General features: G+C 37.5%; 3 protein-coding genes and 1 long non-coding RNA gene across 5 annotated transcripts; 2 read left to right on the top strand and 2 right to left on the bottom strand.

Annotated features, from left to right (window-relative positions):
* Nucleotides 1–2,088: 2,088 nt before the first annotated feature.
* On the top strand, nt 2,089–4,579 carry LOC126370428 (putative nuclease HARBI1). The gene is made up of 7 exons (XM_050015265.1): nt 2,089–2,132; nt 2,262–2,442; nt 2,547–2,740; nt 3,073–3,220; nt 3,301–3,445; nt 3,650–3,999; nt 4,220–4,579. The coding sequence occupies exons 1-7, from the start codon at nt 2,089–2,091 to the stop codon at nt 4,283–4,285; spliced, it is 1,128 nt and encodes a 375-aa protein (XP_049871222.1). The 3' UTR covers nt 4,286–4,579.
* Nucleotides 4,580–4,591: 12 nt separating this feature from the next.
* On the bottom strand, nt 4,592–7,121 carry LOC126370427 (uncharacterized). The gene is made up of 3 exons (XM_050015264.1): nt 7,116–7,121; nt 5,924–6,091; nt 4,592–5,398 (listed from the first exon to the last, which is right to left on the bottom strand). Exons 1-3 carry the CDS (start codon nt 7,119–7,121, stop codon nt 4,907–4,909), a joined length of 666 nt encoding a protein of 221 aa, XP_049871221.1. The 3' UTR covers nt 4,592–4,906.
* Nucleotides 7,122–12,518: 5,397 nt separating this feature from the next.
* Nucleotides 12,519–14,652, top strand: LOC126370019 (uncharacterized). The gene is made up of 3 exons (XR_007566792.1): nt 12,519–13,243; nt 13,492–13,892; nt 14,557–14,652. It is a non-coding gene; the product is annotated as an uncharacterized LOC126370019 (long non-coding RNA).
* A 5,549-nt stretch (nt 14,653–20,201) lies between these two features.
* LOC126369938 (uncharacterized) lies at nt 20,202–23,398 on the bottom strand. Of its 2 annotated transcripts, XM_050014540.1 has the most exons (3): nt 23,357–23,398; nt 22,850–22,988; nt 20,202–22,395 (listed from the first exon to the last, which is right to left on the bottom strand). In XM_050014540.1, the coding sequence occupies exon 3, from the start codon at nt 22,377–22,379 to the stop codon at nt 20,202–20,204; it is 2,178 nt and encodes a 725-aa protein (XP_049870497.1). In that variant the 5' UTR covers nt 22,380–22,395; nt 22,850–22,988; nt 23,357–23,398. The 2 variants fall into 2 exon arrangements, with proteins under 2 accessions (XP_049870497.1, XP_049870496.1); XM_050014539.1 differs by lacking the exon at nt 23,357–23,398 and having other exon boundaries at nt 22,850–23,336.
* Between the last annotated feature and the right edge of the window lie 226 nt (nt 23,399–23,624).

Below are 23,624 nucleotides of genomic sequence, written 5' to 3'. Positions count from 1 at the left end.
TAATATTCGATTTTTTCAGATATTGTTCCACATGTTTAAAGCCCCTGTCTGCCATAATTACTGTACCACTTTTCAATGTCTTGACAAAGTCACACGATTCCACTATGCATGTGTCACTTGTTCTGCCCCCAAAACCAGGAGAAATATAATTAACCAACCCATTTGGTGTACAAGATATTAAATACTTTAAGGTATTTGCTTTCTTGTATTCAGACCATGTGAGAGCCTGGTTTACTGCCTAATGGTGGCCATACACCATCCTTCCTATCGTCCAATCAGCATGACGCGATCGATTGGATCAAATCGAATTGACCGTATGTGGGCGTGGATTAGCATGTCCAATCTATTTGACGGCACAATCGAATTTCGATTCTTTTGATTTGATCAAACTGATTGGATCAAGCCGATTGGACCGTGTATGCGATCGGGATCCGTTCCACCTCAGTTCGGTCACGTCTGTCAGTGAAGGAGGTTGTGTGTCAAAATGTCGCAAAATACAGCTCGATACCGCGAACTGCTATCAGACTTTATTTCTATTTATTTATTTATTTTCGGAAAACCAACAGCTACTTTAAACAATATACATATAAAAATACATACGATGCAGGGGAGCCAATTATAGGTTTCCACAAATAGACATAGTACAAATCAGTCTGATAGCATTAATTATACAATACTAAATACAAGTAAGGTGAACAAGCATAAGCACTAAACTTATTGAAAACTTATAGAAAAAACATAAAATAATAATAATAATTACACAACACTACACTACACACACACACTAGAAATAAGGTAAACAAGCTTAAGCACTAAACTTATTAAAAACAAATGATACAAAAAAAAAAGAAAAATAATAATAATAATATGTAAAAAATAATAACTAACAATTCATTATACCGTGCCAGAATAAAACATGCTGAATTAAAATAAACTATTTAAAAATAAGACGAAGCGAACCATGTTTATGGAAAGTAAAAAGCAAAATATATCACAACAGGTACGTATGTTTACTAGCTTTCCGCCCCGCAGAATAATTAAGTATAATATACTGTTAGGCTGAATTGTTCGTCGACAGTTATAAGACATTTTTCTATAAATGGCAACACAAGAATGGGGTTGTCAAATCGGACGGATTGATACACGCTCTCTTGCGTTGGGGACCTTGACGACATCGGACGTGTTTACCAAGTTAAGTGTTATTTTCTTGATACCAGAATAAATAAGTGTGATTACTGTTCTTCCGTATTTTTACTACATATCAGAAGTGGTAAGTACCTACGTTTTTGGAATGTTTTGTTGCCAAGCGTGACCACTTTTCAAGCTGGATAGTTTGTACCTAAGTTTAACTGTGGAAAAGTGTTGTTGGAATTATAATTATTCTTTAATTATTAGTGAGACTCTAATTGTTTCAATTACGCATAGTCAACTTTTATTTCAAATAGTAGTTACCTATAGTTATTTAACCTGTCTTTATTTCGAAGAGTTACCCACATTCTAAACATTACGTACGGATTACAGAAAATAAACAAAAATGAATGTATTACTCTTGATATGTTCAACTTCAATGAATGACCTAATTAATCCAATGCTACGTACATACCTACATTTAAAAAAATAAATAAAAAATATTAAAGGAAATAATAGTGAAGTTTTGTTGTAAAGGGTTATTATGTTTGGTAAAGATTAATACTAATTAATACAGCGGTAACAAAAATTTCGTTGTTATTGCGACCAGACATGTAAGTAGTTTACAAGATAATTTATGTGTTGTTTTTACATTTTTTTTCTTATAGGCTACATAATGGTGCCGATTCCGGCAGGCAAACTTAAATTTATCTTAGCTAAGATTACGGTTTAAATGTCAAAAACTGGATTTGTATTCTGGCGGCACATTTTAGTTGACGCCTAATTTTAAATTTAGGAATGACGTTTCTAAATTACTCAATTTAGGTTTAGGCGACAAAAAGCTATTCTAGCAAACATTAGTTTGACGTTAAACTCTTATTCTAAATTAATTTTATACGGGTTTCTAAACTTGGTGGATAAAATTAACTGTGTTTATCCCGGTCATTATTTTGAAAGATTATGGAGAATTATGTGGTGGCCGTCATCGCAGATGCAGCAGAGAGGTAAAAAAAGACAAATCTATTCATATATGAAGGTTTGGTTGTGTTAATTGCGGTTGAGAGTTGGGTGTGTGGGCAAACATACCACCTTATAAATTCCTCGTCAAAAGTGCATTCATTTAGGTGCTGAATTCCAGGAATCTACAAGAGAAAATACGACTCAAAAGAATTAGAGACGTTTCCAACCCTTTTGAGCTCACTGAGGAAAAATTCAAAAAAACTGTTCCGGCTGCCAAGGACGGCTGCACTGTTTCTCATAGATTCATTGGCAGACATACGGTTGGAACAGGGGACAATTCCCAAACATGTCAAGGTATAAATAATTTATTTTATCATTTAGTAAATACCAGGACATGAGTAGAAGTAATTTGACAAAACAAGTTGTTCATTAAGTACTCTGTTTTGATTTTACAACAGGTCCTCGCCACCTTAAATTTTTTTGCACATGGCAGCTACCAAGCTGCCATTGGGGAGGATAGTTTGCTTGGCCTGAGCCAGCCAACAACAAGTCGCTGTATAAATATTACCAGTGAAGCGATTGTTGAAGAGCTGGCTCGGGCATCTATTCAATTTCCCACAATCCCAGAAGAGATACAAAAAACTAAAAGAGAGTAAGTAAAAAATAATTAATTAAATGTGTAATGTGATATATGATGACACAATTGACAAAGGGATTGTTGTGTTTTTAACATGGCATAGGTACCAAATGATCACATGTCCCTATATGGTTCATTGTATCCATCTGAGGGCTTCATGTCAAAATGTCTACAAATTGTCTTAAGATTGCTTGTAGTCCCATTACAGATCAGGATCATGATTTTTTGTATACAGCTACATAGACACATTTTACTTCCAATTCCATGTGTCAAAAAGCATGTTAAGCCGTCCGTCCCAGGCTACTAAACCAAACACCTCCACCAACCAAACAAATATTTTATTTCAGATTTTTTGATCTCTATGGAATGCCACATGTATTAGGAGCTGTGGACGGCACACATATTGCTATCTGCGAACCACCATTGAATCACCCAACAGCACCTGGCTCGTTATTTTATAATAGAAAGGGATTCTACAGCATTAATTGCCAAATGGTGAGTATGCAAATATGTATATTTATATTATCTAGAAGTAAGAAGTTACTTAGAACTTATGGTACTTGCTCTTCTTTTAGATTGTCAACGGTCACGGAAGGATTATATCTGTCAACCCCAATTTCCCCGGTTCCACCCATGATGCTGCCATTTGGAGCATGAGCCAAATAAAAAGAAAACTGGAACGTGATTATGTAAATGGGGCAAATACCCAATGGCTGTTAGGTAAGCAAAAGTTAGTCTTGAAAAGATAATAATTTCTTGAACACTAACAGTTGGTCTAACAGTATGCTCAGTGAGGTGTGGGTATTTAGTTCATTTTGCAATGGGTGTACCTCTAACTACCCCATTGGAATATAGTCGTGAGTTTATGTAATGTTATATTTTTAGGCTTTTGTGTAGGTATTCTAAAGCTTTTTTTTATTTCAGGTGATAAAGGGTATCCGTTGCAACCCTGGATTATGACACCGATAATAAGACCTCAAGGTGTGGCAGAAAACACCTACAACCGCTGCCACGCCAACGCACGAAACGTGGTTGAGATGTGCTACGGGCGGTTGAAAAATAAATTTCGCTGTCTGCACAGGCATCGTACATTGCATTATACGCCACCAACAGTGGCAAAAATAATAATAGCATGTTGTGTTCTTCACAACATGTTTATAGATGTTCTGTCAGGTTTTTTTTTTTTTTTCATTTTTGTGCCCAAACATGCGATCGGTCGACTGACCATAAGCAGTTTTGATGGTTTGGTTTTATTAACATGCATGTTCTGTCAGGTAAGTACTACAACATAAAATGTTATACAATCAGTCTAGTCTGTCATCTCAAAAAGACATGGTGTAACAGAAGAGTTGTAATCCCTACTGGGGTGAGCAGAGCCACTAGTTAACCTATAGATCAGCAAACTCCGTCGCTCATTTTAAATGCCCATTATGGTGTAGAGGAAGTGGGGTTTTATAACATGCCCGAAATGGACGCATTATATTTGATTTGCAGACAGCGATGCAGACAGCGATGATCACAGTGATGTGGACAGTTATGATGACAATGATGAGGTGTTAAATAATGATGTTGGCGATATGTACAATGATGATACCCTACTTACAGTGGCCCGTAGAATAAGGGGATTTATTGTCACAGATTATTTTACTTAAAATGGTAAGAAACATTTGATGATTTGATACTACATTTTCGCAGTGCATGGCGAATAATATAGTTGTGTATTTTATAAAGAAAAGAAAAAGATTTACTAATAGTATGGTTTCTACTTTCTTACTTATAATGGAGTTATCTATCTCTTACAGGGGTATCCATCTATCTGATGATAGATCACTGGCAACCAGTGATTGGGCAGGGCCACAGCAACATACTTTATTTATGTCCTAATAACTTATAATAAAATAACTTTTGAATAATCAATTAGTTTTATTTTTTTTCTCTTGATTATAATATAACAACAAAATCAATAACACTTATAAATCAACAACATTACCTATTCCTTTAAATATTTATAACAACATTAATTATAATAAAATGATTATGAAAAAGAAAAGAAAAATGAAAAAAAAAATGAAAAAGAAAGAAAGATCTTTTGTGGGCGGATTTGGAGGAAGTTGAAAGTGGGGTTGGGTAGGGTGAGGTAGGGAAGACGAATGTTTGTGGGGAAACATTAGGGGCTGCAATTCAGGGCTCCTCAGAAGCCATGTCAACAACCTCCTCCTCCTCAAAAAGAGGATGTTGTTGCAAAGCCACTGAACCCTGAATTGCAGATGCTATTATTTCGGCGGCACGAATATTCGCCTCCCCTAAAGAAATAAGAGCTCCAGCAATAGACGAGGATGCTGTTATAATAGATTGCCTTAACAATTTATTATTTTCGTTAAGGCTTTTAATGAGATTATCATTCACAGGAGGTCGACGTCTAGACTGAGATTGCCGAGACCGGTTTCTCAGTCTAGACCTCTGTGTTTCGCCTTCTGAATCTCTCGTCGATTGCTGGAGCTCTGGGGATGGAATAGGACGGGAGTGGCTTGGAGTTACTGGAAAAGGTGGGGGTGTGGTGGATTGGCCTAAGGGAGGAGAATTTCTAGATGTTGAAGGACCGGGTAGCACAAGCGGCGTATTTCTCTCCAGCTGAGCCGGACGTAGGCCAGCTGCAGCTGGTGGAGCAATCCCCTGAGAAAATAATAATGTGTGTTATTAGTACAAATCCATTGTGTGAAATTCGTTTTTTATACCCTCAAGACATTCTTTTTTTTTCTATTTTGAAAATTCCTTTGAAAGGATACATACTCGACACTACAAAACAACTACAGGAACAGGACACTACATATTAGTTAAAGAACTAGTTTCTTGTTTTTTTACTTATTTGTCTTTTCTCTATGCTGAACTAGTATAGTTCACCTATAGAAATATAACAAACATGCAAAACTAGATAGATTACCTATAGGAAAACGGAATCATAATCTATTCAAAAATTAAACAGCTGCAGTTGTTTCAACTCAGAGAGCTAGAAATAAATGGCAATAGGAACCAGTGACATCAGACATTCCTAGTGCTATACCAGATACCACCAAGCTATATAATACTGTTATGGCATGATGCGCACTGGGATTCGAACCCGAGACCTCTGGATTGTGAGCTCAACACTCACAGTGGATGGTAATGGACCTATAGTAACTATAATCAAGTTAAACTTACAACTTCCTCATCCGTGAATCCATACACAGAAGCAGTACCCACAACAAACAAGATTCGCTCCTCAATGTCAGTGAGGCCAGATATTGGGGGCCCTCCACCAGTTGCAGCTATGTGGCCCCTTATTTTCCGTGCCTTATTTTTAGTTTTAGTAACCCAAGCTTCCCATATCTGTAGACAAAACATGAGTAAGTAATTAATACTTATAGATAAAAGCTACTCAGATACATGACAAAAAGCTAACAGTCAAGTGACAAATTGAGAGTAGCCACACCAATGGAAGACCACTATACGAGTAGTGTGAGGAGAGCAGATGAGGGAAATATTCAATCAATATTTGTAACTGGTATTAATTCTTAACAATGAGGTGTCAGTAAAGAAAAATAACTGTGCTTACATGTTTCCATTCCTTGACTGTGCGGTGACAACCCAGCGCATTCAGCTCCGCAGCCAAATCCGTCTACATAGCTATGCATTCTTCATTTTCTGTATTGCCTATAAAAGATGTGTTTATTACTCAACTGAAATCTTTTCGCTTTAGGTGTTGTCATAATAGCCTATATCACACTACATCGTGCACCGTCGCGGTTTAATTAAATTCTTGATTGGATTCAATCAACTAGGCGGGGAGGCGGTTCTAATGTCGCTTAGACTGTTTTTTAAAATCAGCTGATGCCTATCACTAGGCGTGAGCGCCGCTAATCCGTGTGGCGAGGCAGAACACATATACAAGTCATTGCGTTCCAAATTCACTTCACCGCCGACCGCGTCGATGCGCGATGTTGTGTGATAGTCACCATAAGGAGAGTTCCTTCCTTACCCCTTGTAAGTAACACGTTCGCGTGCAAGCGCTCTACCATGAGCGCTTGCTGCCTTTTGTTTATTCGGCGTCGTGCTTCTAAAGTATCTCCTAGCTGCCGCCGAAGCATTTTTAATTATTTTTCTACGCTATAAAAACAAATAAACAAAACGTTCGCGTCAAGGCGAACTGTCAATACTTTTTTAACCTCGAGGCATCGGTCCTTGACTATACATCCACAACTTTTTCATTATTATGTATAGAAAAATGTTTTAATACATTTATTTTTTGTATTTGCGGCTAAAACACACATGAATTATAATTTTGTATTCCTTCGTACGAAATTATAAGAAAAACATGTGTTTTTTTGTACGAATGACGACTTAATTCACTCACTTCCATTAATTCTTCGTGACTCAACTCTACGGCAGAAAAACCGGTAACAGCTGGTTGACCATAGACCTCGTAGACGTTCTATTAAATTTAAGCGTGTCAAAAATCCTGTTAAAATATTTTAAATTTAGACGACCAGAAAGCCAGAATTGCACTTTTTGCTAAACTAAATTAAAATTAGGTTTTCTAAGATTTTAGATTTAAGTTGGTGTTTGCAGGAATCGGCACCAATATGGTGGTTATGTATGGTATCTTAGGATTTCGTATCAACAGTGGCTACAAGCTGTCTTTGATTACTTGTGGCTCTGCCCACCTCATCATATATGTATGTATGTACATATGTAATATGGTCCGGTCGGTAATTGAATCTTTATTTAGATACTAAATTAAAAAATGAAATTATTTTGTTTGGCCTAATATCATTAAGAGTCATTGTAATTATTATCATAAAGTAGAACTACTTAAATGTAATTTATTGTCATAAAGTAGAACTTGCTGGTATTAAGGGTTATAAGGGATTACTGAAGATGTTGTTTGTAAGGTCACATGCATAGTTTACGAGATTTTTACATAAATATTTTTAACTTTTACGTTTTTGTGAATAAAATGTTATCATAGCCTTATTATCCATCCCCAAGCAGGTTTTGGGTGTTCTTTAATAACAATAATAGATCCTATATGAACAGCACATGTGATGATACCAGGTTGAGGTTACGGAGGTCGATGAAAGGGGTCAAACATATTGTCTATTTTCTCTAGATGCACCTAGGGCATGCTGTCCGGATATCGGACGACCGAACACTCCGGATTGTTCTTCGGATTTATTATCTGGATGGTAGAATCTGGCGGACAATTACGTGCCCCGGACGCAACGTTTTCGAGTTATCATCAAAAACAGTAAAATTAGATTATTTAAAATTCAAATGTTGGTTAGTCATTAATGGTTACAATTTTATTCTACAAGTTCTAGGAAATGGACGGAGGAGACGGAGTCCTTAGTCTGGAGACTCCTAGGAGGAGCCGTTCACGTGCCAGACGCAGCCGCAGCCGCGGTGAAAGCCGCAGCCGCAGTCGCTGCTTGCTTGATCGCGAGCTGGCTTCGAGAAGAGAGCAAGAGAAGGTTGTCGAACTAATTAAAACTATTAAAGATGCTCTCCCATCGCAGCCGTTAAATCAAAGCGCACCATCAGTAAATAAAAATTTGGATTACAAAAATATTCTTCCGGAATTTAATCCGTCTCTGAAAAGCCAACGCATAGACATGTGACTAAAAAAAGGTAAATCAGTGCGCGGAGGTTTACGGCTGGGATGAGAGGACAGTAGTGCATTTCGCAATTCAGAAATTGGGCATTCGAAGTTTGGCGGCGAAAGTATACGGAACTTGGCTAGTCCACGTGGCGTTGAATAGTTTGTTTTTACCGTTGGAGCGGTAATTGTTTACCATGCAACAATGTGATGAATCTGAAGCTCAGAGGCGACGGAGCCTTACAACTCTCGAGATCCAGACATCCGAGCAGTCACGTGAAAGGCGCACCGACCGTGATGTGCATACCGAGGGTGGATTTCACTGTAATTGCAATGACTCAAGTAAGATACGTAGTACAAGTCGTAGACGTAGTCCAAGCCGTTCGCGTCGTCACCGCAGCAAAACCCGAACCAGAAGCCGTAGACGTGTATTCCAAGCTATTGTCATCGTCACCGCAGTAATACGCGAAGTAGAAGTCGTAGAAGTAAATCGAGCTGTTCTCATCGTCACAGTAAGACGCGAAGCAGAAGTAGAAGACGTAGTCCTAGCTCCACTCTCTACCACCGTAATCGCAGTGTAAGTCGCCAACAAAGTAGAACTAGGAATAGTTCGAGTATACAGGAGCGAGAACAATTGTAAGCGCGAGAGCGAGCACGGCTGCAGTTCCTTTAAGATCAACTTCAACGTGACCGTGAACGTAGTAGACTACCAGACAGAAATAACGTCAATCATGGGATGAAACGTCCGCATACAGATGCACATGACGAAGGAATTAATACCGCGCATCGGTCTAGACGGATAGATAGTCCTACATTCACGTCCAAGGATGTTATAGACATACTAAACTCAATAAAGCCCCAGCCGACGCCGGCAGGCGCACCCCAGTCACTCTAATAACCTCAATCCTAAGAATATACTTCCAGATTTTAACCCGTCATCGAAAGGACAGCGAGTAGATGTTTGGTAAAAAAAAAGGTGAATGAGTGCGCCACCGTCTACGGTGGGGACGAAAGAACTACAATTCATTTCGCGTTGCCAGAAACGGCAGGGACTGGCTAAATCGTGGTATGATAGTCTAGAAACCATAATGTATACGTGGGTGGAATGGCAACAAAAGTTGTGTAGTGCATTCCCATTTGAGCAAAACTATAGCCAGTCCTTGGAGTACATGCTAAAGCGCAAAAGTATGTTCCAGGAACCAATCGTAGTGTACGTTTACGAGAAATTGGCAATGTTGAACCAATGCAATATCGGCAAACGCGCGGTAGATTGTCTGATACACGGGTTGAGTGACAAAACTACAAAGTCGAATGCTTTGGCGTTACGGTGCACAGAACCTGAACAGTTATTAGAATCCCTAATGAGTAATAAGGAGACAAATATCCCAGAACGTTTCAATTTTAGGAATAGGCCAAACGTAGGGTTCAATACAACTAGCGGCAGCAATGATAATAGAGCTAGTGGTTTCAAGATAAAATATATTATATTTATAGATAGAGTATATTTTGTTTTAATTGTAAGGGATCAGGTCACCCATTTCGAATGTGCCCGAAACCACTTATTCAATGTACTCGGTGCAACAAAGTACGCCATAAAATAGACAGTTGTAACGTGATAGTAAGGCTACCAATTCTCAAAAGACGATGTGCATATCCACGTCTACTCTGAACTTAAAGTTCTATAAAGAAGTTTTTATTAACGGGGTTCCAGTGAAAGCTTTTGTAGATTTCGGCAGTGAGGTTTCTCTTTTGGCAAATTCAGAATTAACACATTTGGGCCTACAACACAACAACGTAACGACAGCTTTAAGGGGATTTGGCAACCAAGTTGTTTATTCGTTAGGGAAGGTGACGATTGGCTTCACACCCTGCAGTTAGGCGATAGTGAATTATGCCGGATTCGAGAGATACTTTCATCTGACTTAGATGCTAATGGATTATGTTATCAAGGATAACAAGTTATACAGGTGTGTTAATTGTAATAGATCTGATTTGCGTTGGGTGGTGCCGAAGGCGGCAAGGTGGCAGCAATGTCGTATGAACCACGACGACATAGGCCACTTTGGCATAGAGAACACTGGATCGGTTGAAGAGGACATATTGGTTTTCCTAAGATGTCAAGATTCGTGAAAAAAAAAAAAAAATATATATGTGGATGCTTGCATCGAATGTGCATATTCTAAGAATATGCGCATTAGTAGAGGTTACGTCTTCAAATTTTAAAAATGATGGAAAAAGTAAAAAGTTACTACCACAATTATTCGGGTCCATATCGTGTTATTGCAGTACTCGGTAATGACCGGTATAAAATCGCGGCGACACCAGGTTTAAGTAATAGTAGACATAAGCGTAAAACTACGTACAGTCGCTGCCGATCGTTATGTTGCCCTGGGTTCATGTAGCAGCCTTAAGCATAAATGAAAGTGACACGGATCTTGAAAATATTGACAGTGAACATGATTTTTAACAGCGTTTATTGTTGTTGATCATGACTTAGAGTTACGAATCAAATTTAAATCAACGATATTACATCTTTTGTTTTAGTATAAATATCAATATGTGTAAAATGTGTATGAAGGTATCATGATACGATAAGATTAAAGGTATTATGACAATAGTTTGTTAAGGTAGCGACCATGTGATTGGTTAGGTAATATTTGAGAAACAGATGACCATGTGATTGGTTCGTTAAATTTAAGGTATAAAGAACCATGTGATTGGTTCGTTAAATTTAAGGTATGAAGAACCATGTGATTGGTTAACTAATATTAGAGAAACATACGACCATGTGATTGGCTCGTTGGTATTGAAATAAAAAGGACCATGTGATTGGTTCGTTAGAACTGAGATAGAATGGACCATGTGGTTGGTTCATTAGTATGTAATATAGATTAATTTAATTGTAAACAAAATCTATTACCTTATATCTACTTTCTGTGCAGCTAATTAAAATTACCTTTGTACCACCATAAATCGGTAGCTATTACCCACGGCTAGAAAGCATTTTTGTGGGTTCATATAAATCTATACCTATTACCGGTCATTCTGTATTACCAACATTCTTAATTTGAATATAAATATTTTCTTTTACATTAATGGACGTAAAACCCAATGTTGAGTTAAATCGAATCTCTATCATTTAATTATTGCGTCTAGAAAACCGGGTCTTACATGCGGGTTTCGCAGTTACGATGGAGCGTTGGACGGGAGCGCATCGCGCTTTTGCAATTGAGGCTTATTTCACGAGTGGTGATTCCTACGCTGCAGCCCGCCGCAAGTTTTGCTCTCGGTACAATATTCGCCGACCAAGAGATGCCCCGAGTGTTAACTTGATAAAACAGTGGATAACGAAGTCCACGGCGTTCTGTAGGGAAACATTCGGCTGTTTTAAGCATCTCCAAGTCAACAATTCAAGTAATTTTGAAAAAAAAAAAAATTGCATTTTCATCCCTATAAAATACAATTAGTGCAAGCCTTAAAGGAAAATTATTATGTTTTAAGAAGAACTTGTGCCGAAAAGATATTGGAAGTTTTCCCTACACAGCGCCGGCTTAATAACATTATCTTCAGCGATGAAGCATATTTTTCATCTAGAGGGCTACGTAAATAAGCAAAACCGCAGATACTGGGGCCCAATAAACCCGAAAGAGAAACATTATAGACAGTTACATAGCCCAAAGGTGACTGTTTGGTGCGCCATATCCGCCACCTGCGTAATTGGCCCGTTTTTTTTTTTTTGAAAATCAAAATGGCCAGGTAATAACCGTTACTTCCGAACGATACAGGAACATGATTGAAACTTTTTTCACCCCTATAGTGGAGAGGGATTCCCGATTTAACAGAAACACGTGGTTCCAGCAGGATGGGGCCACTGCTTATACGGCTCGGGATTCGATGAACATGGTACGGTCACTTTTTCCTCAAAAAGTGATATCAAGGTTTGGAGACATAAACTGGGCCCCCAGGTCACCCGACCTCACTCCCTGTGATTTTTTCCTGTGGGGCTACCTAAAATCAAAAGTTTACTCGAACAAACCACGAACAATCACAGCACTGAAAGAAAATATTCGACGTGAAATCGATAACATTTCTCCGCAGCTTTGCAAGAAAGTGTTCGTGAATTTGCATTCACGTTTAGAGGAGTGCGTGCGCATGGACGGGAAACATTTGGAAGGAGTTTTATTCAAAAAATGAAACCCGCTGAGTTTCTGTAAATTTTGATATACATAAATACTTTTTATCAATGTTTTTTGCATTATAGACCTTCAAAATGTGAACTTTCCCACTGGACACCCTGTATATAGCGACTTTGAAAGTCTGTTACGTGAATACTCTGCTCGCTCCGTGATCCAGAATCCCCTATTGTATCCTACTTAAGTCCAGTTATGATTCGACTGCATCCAAAGGCTGGACCTAGAAAAAATACAAATAAGGGAAGAAAGAAAGGTGCCACAAGAATATTGCCGGATACGCCCAAAAAATACTCCATAGTAAAAGAGCATCGTCAAAGAGAAGATAGAAAACGTAAGAAGTTAGCCACAGCAGTAAAAATAAATCTAAACAAGAACTTCCTAAAGCGAAGAAACAAAGAGGAAACGTTTAGTTTTTGAGATAATAATTCTGATAGAAGTAAGTCAACATGTTAAAATAACCTTTAAATGGAGTGACGCTAATTATTATGTTGTTTTTGTTACAGTCGTGGAATAATTATCAATTAACAATAACCATGGTGGAAAGGTAAGAAAAATACTCTTAGACTCTTCTACGGCGCACACGCAGCCACGTGAATAACATCAAAATAATCACAATCATTGTGTCCTTTGTGCTCAATAAAGTATATTTATCTCTGTTTGCAGATACCCGAAGATTTGGACGGGGACTGTTATGTAAGTATTACATTATTTTATTATTATTTATTTTATTAAATCTTAATACTAAAAATACAATTATCAATGCCCTGCAAAACTGTTTAAACAGTTTGTCTGCAGGAAAATATACCTATTGTTTTCACAAAATCACATAGTATTATATTCGAAGGGGTAGGTTTATAGATCCTACACCCACTCCTCGCCAGCTACCTATATGTTTCAATGTAAAAACTGTGTTATACTTATTCATAATTGTCTTTGTGCAGCAAAGGGATTGCAACTGAACCTATGAGGGTGAGTTAATTACAAGGGTAAGGGGCTTCCTATAATACTGTGCTCCTATGAGGAAGGAACAGTATGGTTTAACAACAATGCAGTGTTGATGCATGAGCTTACTAACTCAGCAGCTAATTGCAAGCAGCCTGTGCACAAAGGGGGGTGTTTGTTTGTGTGTGTATAATATATAACTGATGTCATTAATATAAACAGCCTATGTACGTCCCATTGCTGGGCACAGGCCTCCCCTCAAACAACCAGAGTCAGTATGGAGCATCTGATGTCATTACTACGTAATAATCGCTTGTTTTCTTGGGCAAACCAGAAATGAAGAGGAACAGAAACAGTGGTGGTGTCGTGGGAGATGGTGGAGCCGGCGGCGGAACCCACCGTAAGTATTGCATATTATACAATTTTTCAGATATAGAAACCTGAATCATATAGTATTTATTCCATGAGCTTTATATGATATAGACTGGTATAATTGTTTTTGAATTGTAATAAATACACATGAAAATGAATATTATGTCAGTTTACACCCACCATAGAGTAAAGCTTTACTAATATTAATATAGTCATGCATGTAGGTATGTCTATCAAGGTAGGCAGAGCTACAAGACAGCTATAAACAGGCACCATCAATATTTGTTACAACATAAATAGATGATGAATTAATTATACAGTTGCACAATATCAACCCATCATAAAATAAATTAGTTATGTTTTTAAAAAATCTTTTTGCTCTCGAACATCCATGATTGGACATTCTGGATGTTGCTAACTATATGTATAGTATACCTTGACTGTCACTATTTATGCCTGCAACATGGTCCAGTTAGTACAAATAATTTTCATATATTTTTTTATCTTGTCATCTGTAGAACAAAACAGGTTATATTAGAATTAGTAATTAAAAATAAATGTTAAAAATATAAACAAACATTGAAAAGGGCACAGTATATTCGACATGTAGCAATAATCTAAATACTTTTCAGGACAGTTGGTTCATATATTTATTATAATTGTTGATTAATTAAGACTTTTTTATTTTTTAGAATTGAAGTCAGCGTCGAAGTGACAGAGGAGACATTAGGCAGTACACCCGTCCCGCCATTGGTGGAGCGACTTCGGGACCGCGCCCTCTCACCGACGCCAAGAGAAGGCTGTGGCGCGCGGCGATGATGGTGCGGCCGAAGGTGGAGGAGCGGCGCGCGCCACTCTCCGCCTCCGAAGTAGCAGCCGCCCAGGACCGCTGGCGGGCGGCCATTAAAAAAATAGAATCCTGAGAATTGGGATATCCCAATTCATTTTCACAAAATCACATAGTATTACATTCGAAGGGGTAGGTTTATAGTTCCTACACCCACTCCTCGCCAGCTACCTATATGTTTCAATGTAAAAACTGTGTTATACTTATTCATAATTGTCTTTGTGCAGCAAAGGGATTGCAACTGAACCTATGAGGGTGAGTTAATTACAAGGGTAAGGGGCTTCCTATAATACTGTGCTCCTATGAGGAAGGAACAGTATGGTTTAACAACAATGCAGTGTTGATGCATGAGCTTACTAACTCAGCAGCTAATTGCAAGCAGCCTGTGCACAAAGGGGGGTGTTTGTTTGTGTGTGTATAATATATAACTGATGTCATTAATATAAACAGCCTATGTACGTCCCATTGCTGGGCACAGGCCTCCCCTCAAACAACCAGAGTCAGTATGGAGCATCTGATGTCATTACTACGTAATAATCGCTTGTTTTCTTGGGCAAACCAGAAATGAAGAGGAACAGAAACAGTGGTGGTGTCGTGGGAGATGGTGGAGCCGGCGGCGGAACCCACCGTAAGTATTGCATATTATACAATTTTTCAGATATAGAAACCTGAATCATATAGTATTTATTCCATGAGCTTTATATGATATAGACTGGTATAATTGTTTTTGAATTGTAATAAATACACATGAAAATGAATATTATGTCAGTTTACACCCACCATAGAGTAAAGCTTTACTAATATTAATATAGTCATGCATGTAGGTATGTCTATCAAGGTAGGCAGAGCTACAAGACAGCTATAAACAGGCACCATCAATATTTGTTACAACATAAATAGATGATGAATTAATTATACAGTTGCACAATATCAACCTATCATAAAATAAATTAGTTATTTTTAAATTGCTCTGTATAACCATTGCAGTACAGTCAGAAGCAAGATTAGGTTGTAGCTAATTTTTTGTACACGCAGGTTGTGCCAATGTTTTTGGTCACTTAGTGTTACTATCCATACGGCCACCTCGAACATTCATAATTGGACATTCTGGATGTTGCTAACTATAATTATTATGTATACCTTGACTGTCACTATTTATGCCTGCAACATGGTCCAGTTAGTACAAATAATTTTCATATTTTTTTTTATCTTATCATCTGTAGAACAATAGAGGTTATTATCGCCGCCTATAAAGTGACCTAAGAAGCTAGTAAACAGCTTAATCGCGACGACAGAACAGTTATGATAACAATTATGCACTTACTAGACTTTCACGTTGATTATGATATCTTCATTCATCTGTTCCCAGTTCAGCCAGGTTAACATAGATTCTGCTTCGCTTATCGGTCTGATATCGTTACCTGTTAACACAAATTATAATATGATTCCTTCTGCATGGAATCACCAAATACCTCTGTCTATCTTGAGAAACACAATAATTATAAGTTACTTTGTCTATCTTGCAATTCGTGGTCACCACATAGCGTGGTATGTCTAACACAATGTAGACTGGCTTCGGGCAACACCCACTCCACCTGATATATCAATATCGGCGGACAATGCCATGACCCGGTCGAACAGAAACCGCAATGGAGTCCATATTGAACAACTTACAATAGATCCAAAGGCTCACCTGTATAACACCAACACCATATGTGAGATACAAGTTGGCTGTATACCACGTTACAGCCTGAGACAGTCATCTTCCCCGGGGGAAACCCAATGATGAACATTGGGTGAACCACATTTATAATAAGCATTGCAAATAAGTCGTGCATACAAGCACCGACAGATCCATACATCTACCTCCAGTGTATGTCTCTTAGACAAAGTAACATCTAGGGATATAGCACCAATAAGAACCATGGAGTAATAAACTACTAAGAAACTATTCTAAGGTACTTAGCTTTCAATACATATCTGGACTCCCTCTTTCAACACATATTAATTTCACATCTCAAAATTATATCTTCACGTGGGAAGTTTGAACTTGTGAAAAACAGTTAGGTAACCATAGCAACTAGATAACGATATCAGAGACAACTTACCATAGACTAATCAGTATTGCTATATTACAATATGTACATCTCGCGGAAACGCCGCGACACTCCCGCCGGGAACAATTAGAGTTGTAAGGTAATCATTAAATTGTGTGTCCATTCCCTTATCTTTTGAAGGGCTCGAACCGCTGCAGTCCGTCTTGGTCTATTTATTTCAGGTTGTTGTTCCAATGATTCATTGTCCATTATTTTATCATCATCATTTATTAACTCATTAAGTCTGTTATCATTCTCATTTTCATTCTCAGTCACTGCCGTTTTATTTGTCACATTCAAAATATCATAAGTTCTTTCTATGTCTTCAGCATTTGTAGTTTTATTGTTGTTGCATGTATCTATATGTATATCATCTACGTCTTCTGTCGCAACATCAGGTGTATTCACTGACTGATCCGAAGGCAACCAAAGGGGTTCTGAATTCTTGGTAGTATCTTGAGGTACTGGATCATATTGTTCCTCATCTTCGGCTTCCAGAGGATACAAGTGCGCAATAGATCGCGTAAAGATAGAGTTTCCTACTTTAACTTGAGCTACTCTAACCAATCCATCAGAGCCTTTGATCAAAGAGATAATTTTCCCGACTTTCCAACCTTCACGGTTTTTATCTCCTTTGATTTGAACTATCTGGCCTTCTTGCGGATTTAACTTAGAAGTCACACGTGGTTGTTTAAGCGAGTGATTATATCTCTCACGTAGACTTGGTAAGTAGCGATTTTGAAACATTTCTTCGAACTCTTGTAGTATTGTACGAGCCTTCTTCCATCCTTTAATTAAGTTGGTCTTCGTTGATGTACCTTGTATTGGTAGTCCATTCTGCGCGGTCTCCATTATGAGACATCTGCCAGGTTGAAGAAAATCAGATGGTTTCAAAATAAACTCTAGTTCTGCATCAACAGAGGTTAAAGGTCGCGTGTTTAATACAGCTTCTATTTCTTTTACTATCGTTGACAGTTGACTATCATTCAATAGATGTTTTTGTAGTGTTCTACGCATACAATGTTTCACTAGTCCTACTAGTCGTTCATAGAAAGCTCCAAACCAAGGCGCAAGTTCGGGTATAAATCGCCATTTTATCTTATTTTGAACACAGTATGGTTTAGATACTATGTCAGATATCAATTTGAAGTGTAAGGCATTGTCAGAAGTAATAAGTTCTGGTACTCCTCTAGTAGAACACATTCGCCTAAAAGCGGATAGTCCTTCTTAAGCTGATAAATCTTGCACAACTTCTAAGTGTATAGCTCTAACTGCAAGGCATGTAAATAGACATATCCATCTTTTGCTGGTACCTGTCTCTGTTTTGACCAATACAGGTCCTAAATAATCTACTCCAGTAAACGTAAAGGCTTTGCTATAATTAACCCTTTCATATGGCAACGCAGGTGTGGGTGGTAGTTTGAAGGGTCCACCGCCATGCTTCGAACAACGTGGACATTTCTTTAAGATCTTCAAAACTTGTCTCTTGCCTTGCGGTATCCAGTAGGTTTGCCGAATTAAACTTAGTGTATGACTAGCACCAACGTGGTAGTTCCTTTCATGTGTATCTTTGATTACTTTATTGGTAAAGTTACAATCCTTAGGTATTATCATAGGATACCTCTTATCAAATGACCAGTTGGCATTCCTAAACCTGCCCTTGCATCGTAAGATACCATCTACATCCTTGAACAATCCAAGGTTACGACTGAGACTTGTTTCTTTACCATTCACTTCCTCTTTAAAATATTCTGACTGTATTTTTCTAATTTCTTCCAGTGTATTATGTGAGTCAGTTTCTATTCCTCGTTCCATTAACTGGTGGTCGTCATGAGAGTTATCTTCATTCTCTACAACCATTGACTCAGGGATCTTATCTTGTACATCATCAGTACTCGTCAGATCCTCCCCAATCAAAAAAATTGTATCACTCCTTGTATGTGTAGGCCAAGTATTCGGATCTTGAAGTAGAAAGTCTGGTCCTGTCAACCACTTTCTTCCGTCTTCGATAGAATTCGTTGGTCTAGTAGCTGCATCAGCTGGATTAAGTTCTGACGGTACGTATCTGACAATCAAGTTTTTATTACGTTTTATCTCTTCGATCCTCCTTGACACAAATGGAGTCAATAGCTTATTCGAATTGAACCAATCAATGACAATCTGACTATCAGTCCATAGCACTTGCTTGCTTACATTCAAATTAATGAATTTAGTTACATATTGTATCAGACGACTTCCAATTAATGCTCCAAGTAACTCCAGACGTGGTATTTTCAAATGTTCTTGATCTTTGATTGGCACGAGACGAGATTTGCCAATCACAAAACTCTTCTCATCTTCTCCAACTACATAAACCACTGCTGCATAAGCTCTGGTTGAAGAGTCCGTAAAGCAATGTATTTCACAGTCGTTACTCTGCTCATTTTTCAGGTAACATCTATGTAGACTTACTTCCTCAATTTCATTCAAATGTTGTTTGATGTCAACCCATTTATCAACAATATCTTTGGGTAATGGTGAGTCCCATTTTATTTTCATTTTCCATAAATCTTGTAAAAGTAATTTTGCTGATAGAAGTGCTGGTACGGCATAGCCACATGGATCATACACAGATGCAACGCTTTTTAGGATACCTCTCTTAGTATTTGTGTTATCCTTTGCACATGTTTTGATGTGTAGTGTATCATCTTCTAGGTGCCAGTTTAAACCCAGTATTTTAACTATTTGATTTGAAGAAATATCTGGAACTTGTCGCATAAAATCTTTTGAATTAGAACTCCAATCTCTCAAGTTCATAGAAATCTGTTGAAATGTTTCCTTAGAGACACGATATAGTTCCAAAGCCTTTTCTGTATCATTTGTTCCGGTAATGACATTATCCACATATATGTGATCTGCTAGATTTCTTACGTTCTCGTTGTCAGAGCTTGACAAATGGTGTTTTATAGTGGCATTTAGTATAAATGGACTTGAAATAACTCCAAACGGAACTCTACAAAATCTATACTGTATTATATTGTCATCGGTTAGTTCTTTGTTAGGGTCTTTGATCCACAGGAATCTGGTTACGTCTCTATCTTCTGCTTGAAGGCCTACTTGAAGAAAGGCCTTTTCAACATCAGCCGACATAGCCACCTTGTTTGACCTGAAGCTAATGATCAAACCAGTGAGGTCTCCTATCATTGATGGTCCTCTGTACAAACACTCGTTCAAACTCTTTTCGCCATTAATTTTTGCGGAGGCGTCGTAGACTATGCGGCCTCGTTTTCCGTTTTGGTGTACCATATGATGTGGTAAATAATGTACAGGATGAGTTGTTTTATTAGAAGCTAAAGGTTCGACAGCTTCTATAACTTTGGCATCCAACTGCTCCTTGAGGATCTCATAGTAGGTATCAAGGGGTCTCAGTATCCGATCGTTTCAATAAACTTTTTAATCTACCAATTGCGAGACCATAATTCGATGGAAGTTCGGGAGGGTAGTGCATCCAAGGCCATTTTACTTGGTATCTCCCATCTTCAAACTGGGTAGTTTTATTGAAATGATGAACTGCTTCCTCTTCCAGTGTGGACTTTGGTGAATCGGTAATCCCTATCGACTCTAAATCCCATAAGAGTTTTATGTTTCCACTTTCTAACGGTAGATCAGGTGGATCCAGTTTAACTTCACACGAAGATTGGAAATATGTCAGTACCGACAGTTGTTCACTTAACTTGTTCGGTATTTTACCAGAAAGAATCCAACCAAATTCAGAATCAACCAAGTACAAGCCTTCCTTGATGCACATCTTCTTTGTAGATATGATGGTGAAATAGTAGTCATTTCCGAGTAGAATGTCGATGCGGTCTGATAATGAACCATCATCAGCGAGTGGATATTTTTCTTGGGTACTCGAGTCCAGTAATTCCTTGTCAGGCTGTGAAACACCGTGCGATATTGAAGGTACAACATTGGCGTAAAAGGTTTTAATTGATTTGTCTCGTGTAACGATTGCCAATTTAACTAGAGGGCTTTCCAGTTCGTGAGGTTTCTGAGATCCAAATGTAAATATCGCCAAATTATTTTCCTCTACAACTTGAAGATTCAGCTCTTCAGCGATCCCTCGAGTGACGTAACTTCGTTGGCTACCACAATCGAGCAAAATCCGACAGGTCTTAAGAATATCACGACCTTGAACCGCAGCTACCGCCGTCTGCAATACCGTAGATCCATCTCTAATATGCAGTACGCTCGTATTCTCTTTTACTTTGTTTTGAAGTCTCTTCGGACATAATGCTTTATTATGGAAACCAAACCGTCCACAATATTGGCAATTTTTCTTTTTATTGCAGTCACGTACTAAGTGACCAGTTTTAAAACAGCTAAAACATCTATTTCTGGCTTTTAATTTTGCTTTCCTTTCATCAATTGCAGTAACTTTATTACATTCACCTTTGTGATCTCCATCACAAAATACACATGACCATTTCTCCTTTTTGCCTCCATGAAATTTATTATTTCTTTCTCCATTAGAATCGAATTTCCTTTTAGTTGGTTTATTATTTGGTCTTGAATTCCAAGAAGACGATCTAGGATTCGCAGTGTTCCATTGCCTCTTATAGTGATTTGTTCCATTAGAGTTATAATTTGTTCTTGGATTATTGGCCTCGTTCACATGTAATGTTTCCACCGTATATGGTGATGTCTCGTTTGAAGTATTCACTTGAGTAACTCTGTTCGCTTCTTCCTTCGCTGATATTACTATGGAGAGTTGTTTTAATATCTCTTCTATCGAGTTTGTTGCCTCAGCATCCAATCTCATTTTGATTTCGTAAATAATATCAGTAGGAAATTTTTCCATAATAAGGTATTGAATCTGATTGGTATTAGTATTTTCCTTCATAGACTGAAGTATTCTAAGGTGCCTTGAGACTTCGTCTAAGGTTTGTCGACTCTCTTGTATATTTCCAGCTCTTTTAATCATGGTAAGTGCTTTATGGTGAGCATATATGATCTCACTGTCTTTCCCATATCTTGCTTTTAAGGTATCAACTGCAAGTTTATAACTACGGTTTGTTGTATCAAATCCATCTACAAGTCTTGCCGCATCTCCCTTGAGTGAGCTCTTGAGATAAAGCAGCTTGTCCACATCATTTAAATTTCTTCGTCTTATATTAGACGTGAACTGATCCCAAAATGAATGCCATTCGAGCAGATTTCCGCTGAATTCGGGTAATTTCAAATCCGGTAACTTGCTATAACTTGATGATTTATTAACTTCTGTCGAGGTTGAAGGTTGATCCGCTTGAATTTTCAGCTTGGCGTCCAACTCTGCCAAGACTTCTTCTCCTTGTAGTTGATAAGTAGTGAAATCTGATATCTCATCAGGGTCAGGGTTATTGCATATTTTGAAATAGTTATATAGTTCACATGTAAAGCGTGACAATATGGCTGTAAGTTTAGTTTTTATAATTTGTGCCTTTTCTAGATTATGCTGATCTATTGAGATCTTACAAAGGCAGTGACCTTGATCAGTTAAGTTCCTTATTTCTTGGACAAATTTGGATAACCTGTTTATCAGTATTTCTTCCATTGTTAGACATGAATTCCTGAAAACAAGTTCAACAGTGCACCAATGTACAGAACATATTATACATTGATGTAGTGTACAAACACATACACAAAGGAAAAACCTATAAGGTAATTATTTAATTAAATATCTATACTGTCACATAAACATCAATAACAAATTATAGTATTCAATAGTATTTAACTTTAAAGTACTCTTATCAGTAGATAAGATTAAAGTATTAATAAGAAGTATTTTGCTAATAACTTCCCCTTAACATGAATTAATCCATACATTTACATACATTCTAAAGTTTGGTAGGTATTTTACTTTAAAACATTTACTTCATACTCTGCCTACCCTCTTAGGAATACATCACGTAATGTATGTAGAATAGCGTCATAAAATTACTATCCCACTGATACATACATAAAGTTAACTTTTCGTGTGCGTTCGAGATGTTTCTGCCATATTAGAAACAATGTTTCACATACCTTATATCCGTTTTGGTAACAATCAGTAGGTAGGTAGGTATATTTGCCGCGTACCCACAGCTGCAATCGAGCTGGATCAGTATTCGACTATCCACTCATAACCGCTTATTATAAGTTTCCAATAAACTGCGGTGTTCACCTGTTAATAATAACGTAAAACATTATAGACTATGACCGTTTTTCTTACAAAGATTCCCGACAAAATCATAATTATTTCAGTCGATTCTGTATAACTTGTTTACACTGAACGGAATCAAGTCAACTAGAAATCTAATTCAATACATACTTATTGAATATACACAACTTATCGAAATTACACTATTATCTTCAAACTAAAAGATATTTCTTTTCACGTAGATCGACCTAAACTTTCAATTGTTTTTCAAAACAAATGAAATGAAGTTAGCTTTGTTCGTAAGTATCAAGACTTGGTTATCGTATAAGAAAAGTAAAAAATCTCAAAATTAGCAAGCGAAAACTAATAAAATTATTTACAATAATACTCACCAGTGTATGACACACAAAATTAATCACTTTAAATAAGTTGACACTAATTATTAACAGATTTTATAGAATTTTTCACTTCCAACACCTCCGTATAGAAACCACAAAGGACAAAAATAAAAATGTCCGCCATTGCTCTTATGTTGGTAAACCTGCGGTCAGCCGAGAAAATGTCTGATGGATATTTTCTTTTTAAATATTACTTACGTTACAAACACGTAATAATCTTAAACTTAAATTAGCTTAAAATTAATAACAATATTTACTCTTA

Source organism: Pectinophora gossypiella, chromosome 10 (assembly GCF_024362695.1).
Source record: "Pectinophora gossypiella chromosome 10, ilPecGoss1.1, whole genome shotgun sequence".
NCBI lineage: Eukaryota > Metazoa > Arthropoda > Insecta > Lepidoptera > Gelechiidae > Pectinophora > Pectinophora gossypiella.
This window is presented reverse-complemented; position numbering and strand designations above follow the sequence as displayed.